Genomic DNA, 4,995 nt, shown 5'->3' with positions numbered 1-4,995 from the left:
TGCGACAACGATATGTCGAGCAAGCCGTCAATAAAGTCATGCTGTGCTATAGGCAGGAGAATATTCGACTGTTCTTCTGTGGACGACTTAGTGCCTGGTATTTTAAAGTCACCTAGAACAACTAGTTGGTCCCTATCGGACAGTCTATTTGAAACGGATTGGATAGCGGACAAATGGTTAATATGTTCAGGAAATTCAGAAGACGGCGGAATGTACGAGCACGTAATATAAACATAGCTATCAGAAAATGACAGCTTTACGCATAAGAATTCTAAGTTACGGAACTCGTTAAAAAGTAACTCCTCTGACGTGAGGGTAGGCCTAACAGCAATTAGGACTCCACCTCCCCGCCTGGAGGGACGATCATGCCTGTATACTGTGTACATACCTGGGAAAACTTTTGAGTTAAGTATCTCCGGTCTTAACCAAGTCTCTGTAAAGACAATAATATGGGATGCAAAGGAAAGGCTCTTTGAATACAAATTAGTTAGCTTACTACACAAGCCTCTTAAATTTTGATAACAGGTTGTGAAAATAGATTTTAGTTTTTTGAAGATAAAGAAGTAGAAGTAGTAGGGGAAAATGGGGCAGTGATCTGGCCACGTGTGGGAAGTTTAATTCCCACGGGCTCTTTTTTTCTATTTTTATACCCGTTACTCGTAGAGTATAGATATACTAGATTCGTTGAAAAGTATGTAACAGGCAGAGGGAAGCGTTTCCGACCATATAAAGTATATATATTCTTGATCAGTATCAATAGCCGAGACGATCTGGCCATGTCCGTCTGTCCGTCCGTATGAACGTCGAGATCTCAGGAACTACAAAAGCTAGAAAGTTGAGATTAAGCATACGGACTCCAGAGACATAGAAGCAGCACAAGTTTTTCGATTGATGTTGCCACGCCCTCTCTAACGCCCACAAACCGCCCAAAACTGCCACGCCCACACTTTTGAAAAATGTTTTGATATTTTTTCATTTTTGTATTAGTCTTGTAAATTTCTATCGATTTGCCAAAAAAAAATTTTGCCACGCCCACGCTAACACCCACAAACCGCCCAAAGCTGCCACGCCCACACTTTTAAAAAATGTTTTGATGTTTTTTCATTTTTGAATTAGTCTTGAAAATTTCTATTGATTTGCCAAAAAACTTTTTGCCACACCCACTCTAATGCCCACAAACCGCCAACAACTGTCAGTGTTGAAATTTCTCCTTCGCACTTCCACTAGCTGAGTAACGGGTATAAGATAGTCGACTATAGCGTTCTCTCTTGTTAATCTTAGCTTCCAACTCTTTCACAAAATCACCAGAACATATGGTCGAGAATAGCTCATTAGGGACAGTTATCTTAAAAGACTATATGTCCCTAGCGTAAGAAAAGTTAAATTTTTCCACTTTTATGTTGTCAGCTTTTGTTTTGTCTTGTATATAAGACAATACATCAGATGATGTTTGATCAGGGGAAAGCCGAGAAACAAAAATTTGTTTCTTTAGTAGAACCACCGAGAGGTTTTGGCACTGCAGGTTGTATTTCTGAAGTGCCAACTTGTGCCGGTAGTCCGGACACAATTTTTCTTTGTGGTGGTAAGCAATTTGGGACGGGTGGAATCACCGGTTGAGAAACCAGTGCGGACAAAACGGAATCTGTAGCAATCCTAGGCTGGACTCCTGAGGCTATTAAATTATGAATCTAGCGCGGAAAGAAGATCATCAGCTCGACGAAAACTATCTCTAGCCACGCCAAAACTGCTGATCAGTCCTTTCAAGCCACCTTTAGTTTGGCGCATAAAAGGTTGCATTTCATTCGCAACTCCTAGGCAAGTATCACAACAGTATTTTAGATTAGGGCCTTTAGCTAGGTCATCACTTGTTTGGCCGTGAAAACCAGCGCACTTAGTGTGCACCATTCTATCACATAGCCAACAGGTAATTTTTGACTGCTCAGGCTTTATTACCTGACGGCATTTGTTATGGAAGCAGACAACATTGGTTTCCATGTTTAATTGGGTTTTGACCACTGTACCAAAAGACAAAATCAGAAAATGTACCGCAAGAGCGTAGTCTGCACTTTAGGAATTTGTGTGGGAGAGCGGGTACACCGTGCAGTTAAGTACAAAAACAACACCAAACAGCACTATTTGTTAAAATCCACCGCTGGATAAATTCGGAGCGCAGAAAAAAAACACGACCGTTCGCTTTGAAGCTAGAAGGCGTTCTTTACGGTTATAAAATTCTATTATCCCCGAACAACACTTTTTAAAAATTTAACTATAATTCATCACTCTATCTATGGAAAAAATGAAATTTGTTTTTTTACACCTTCCACCCATTTTTTGAGTTTTTCACAGTTTCATTTCAGGTTTCGGACTGTAAACAACTCTAAAAACGGACAAAAAAAAATTGTAAAAATTTTAAAAGGCCAAGTTCTATATTTTTTCTAAATTTGTAGTAATGGAATACGGAAATGGTATGCAATACGATGGTTATAGTGAAGGCGGTGAGGTAAGTATACAAAAATATTTTTCAATGCATTTGCAATGAATTTTTGCTTTTAAAGGGTTTTGAAATGTTCAACAACCAAACTGGCAGTGACCGCGGATATAGCCAGCAGCAGAGTTACTTCGGACAAGGGTCTTCAAATTTTAATGGCGGATCCGCTTCGCTCGGAGGTCCTGGTTATCGCAGTCCCTTACGATACACAAAAAAGCTTCGTGAAATGAACTCTCGAAACGGGCTTTAGTATGTATATCTACAACGTATTCCTGGCATTAATGTAGCTCTTTTTAGCTCTCCGATGGAACAGCAACGGAGCAGTGGGCAAGGCGATTATTATAATACCTTGCCTGGCCTTGGCGGCTCAGAAGGTCAAGCTTACCAATCTCGAGGCAATGGAGACCCGTACTTCTAAATAATTAAACCTATACAGTTCATCAAAATTGTTGGTAAAATGAAATATATTTTTTTTAGATGCGTATGCGAATCCATATCTATGGGTTCAGTTCAATTGATTAAATTCCGATTAATCACAGGGATGCGACTGCTGTGGCGGCTAGGGTGGCTCTAGTGAAGCCCAATCTTTCTTGGCCCACAAGGCCTAGTCGTGGGGCGTGGTGGCATGAGATCTGCGATTAACCCCCCAATTCAGATCTCCACCAGAGTGAACTTCATGGTTCCTCTGGTCATTGTCGTTTGCACAGTTTCAATGTCGACATCTGCTGATCGGGTCTCGATTTCATCGATAGTCGGCGATCGCGGTCATCGAATCCTTGTGTCCGCAGATCTAGCAATCTCGTGCGGCCATTTCGAATTTCATGGGCTGTAAAAAGTTTAAAATTTGCGTATAGCTGACGGCTTTTCTACTCCGGTGGGATCAATGCTGTCTCTTGATCTGGCGTCAGCTCGTCGTAGAGTTCGTTGGCGGGGCTGAAACGGTGCGGTATGTTACAATTTCATTCCTATGGATCTGCTCTTCCCCGAACCACCTGTGCCGACCAATGACTCCACCGACCCTCCTGCGTATGCCAGACACTCGTCGCCTCTGCCAACGGACCACCTGCTGGCACGAATGGGGCTTAGGATGTTATGGGGGCAGGATGTATCGTCGGTGAGCCAAGCTAGGGGTCTTTCCCAAACCACCTTTGCCGACCAATGACTCCACTGTCCCTTCTGACCACGCCACGTCCTTGTGATCGCTTTTCCTTCACTTGCAGTGATCCTCCTTACTCCGTGTACTCTCACTGACTGACGTCCCTTTATAGGCCGTGGGGATCCGGCTATTTCCCCTTTTGCGCACGGCCCGCTCGGGTACAAGGTCCAACCCATGTCCCGTTAGTTCACGCTCCGTCCTCTTTGTGCCCGACCAAAGTCCACACCGTTACCGTTCGACCTCTGTGCCCTTGGCTGGTTTGACGTTGTTCAAGCATAAGCACATCTCCGTATACGACTGGGATGTAGTTGGCGTTTGCCACTGCTAGGGTGATGAGCGATGTGAGGGCGAATCTACAATCCAGACGTAGAGTGAGACCACGGTGTTTTAACTTAAATCTGGCTTACTATTAAAAAATGTGGCTTACTATTTAATAATGAGGCTTACTACTTAATAATATGGTTTACTAGCAAATTATAAGTATCGGGACCTATTTGAGGTTGTCCTTATACACCACAAACGTTTCCAGGTCTTTCTGAACTTTTTGTTCCGTGCATAATAGGGTAAGCTTGTTTCCTAACCTTTTATTGTTTTTGACTAATAACTCTTCTCCTGCCTCAAAAACACGGTTTCGTCTAGCTGGGTTGCATCTTTCGATGTCGTTTTGATGGGTCTTTATCAACCTGTCTTTAATGTCTAGGCAGCGATCATCGGATCGCGTGTGGAAAATCTCGACCGGTTTCTCATGAGTGACCGAGTGTAGGGTCTTGTTATATTCTACAGTTGCTCTCAAGATTAGTTTTAAAATATCGCTGATTTTTTTGTCTAGCAAATAGAGGGGCCGCGTTCACAATGTCGATGCGTTAGCTGTTTTTCAGTAAAGAGGTGATAGTTTCAGAATTGAAGGCGGCTTTATTGTCGCGATATATTGTTCTGATTTTAGAGAACAAGTTTTCGAGTTGAAGCAAGGGCCCTGTGATGTCCACTATTGTTCTGGACTGCACTGGATGTACTGCAAGCTTCGAGAACTTGTCAACGCATATAAGGAATGGCATCCTATCGATATAACTTGGTATGGGTTTTTCCTCGAGCTCTTGCTTTTTTGGGTGCTTTTGGCTTTGGTGCATATTCTGTAATTTGCAACCACTTCATTTGCTAAGCTGTTCATTTTAATGAAATAGTAAGCATTTTTCTGAGCAGCTCTGTGCGCACGACTGTGTTCTGCAGTGATAATTTCTAACTGTTAATTTCTATTGGTTACGTCCATTACAACATTCTTACAATAGCGAAACTGTGTAGCCGGGAAATGAGCAATTAAGTCATGTGGAAAGCTTGCTAGAGTGGGTAGGTC

General features: G+C 42.5%; 1 protein-coding gene across 1 annotated transcript; it reads left to right on the top strand.

Moving 5' to 3' along the window:
• Positions 1 to 2,339: 2,339 nt before the first annotated feature.
• Positions 2,340 to 2,972, top strand: LOC122614323. The gene is made up of 3 exons (XM_043788885.1): positions 2,340 to 2,500; positions 2,556 to 2,737; positions 2,786 to 2,972. The coding sequence occupies exons 1-3, from the start codon at positions 2,450 to 2,452 to the stop codon at positions 2,904 to 2,906; spliced, it is 354 nt and encodes a 117-aa protein (XP_043644820.1). The 5' UTR covers positions 2,340 to 2,449; the 3' UTR covers positions 2,907 to 2,972.
• Positions 2,973 to 4,995: the final 2,023 nt, after the last annotated feature.

Source organism: Drosophila teissieri, chromosome 2R (assembly GCF_016746235.2).
Source record: "Drosophila teissieri strain GT53w chromosome 2R, Prin_Dtei_1.1, whole genome shotgun sequence".
Classification (NCBI taxonomy): Eukaryota; Metazoa; Arthropoda; class Insecta; order Diptera; family Drosophilidae; genus Drosophila; species Drosophila teissieri.
The sequence above is the reverse complement of the archived record's forward strand: the minus strand, read 5'-3'. Positions and strand labels throughout refer to the sequence as shown.

Excerpts from the sequence above, each read along its gene's own strand:
- LOC122614323 (XM_043788885.1), top strand. The coding sequence starts at position 2,450 with ATGGAATACGGAAATGGTATGCAATACGATGGTTATAGTGAAGGCGGT. Across the intron at positions 2,501-2,555 it reads GTTATAGTGAAGGCGGTGAG|GGTTTTGAAATGTTCAACAA; the intron begins GTAAGTATACAA and ends TTGCTTTTAAAG. Across the intron at positions 2,738-2,785 it reads AACTCTCGAAACGGGCTTTA|CTCTCCGATGGAACAGCAAC; the intron begins GTATGTATATCT and ends AGCTCTTTTTAG.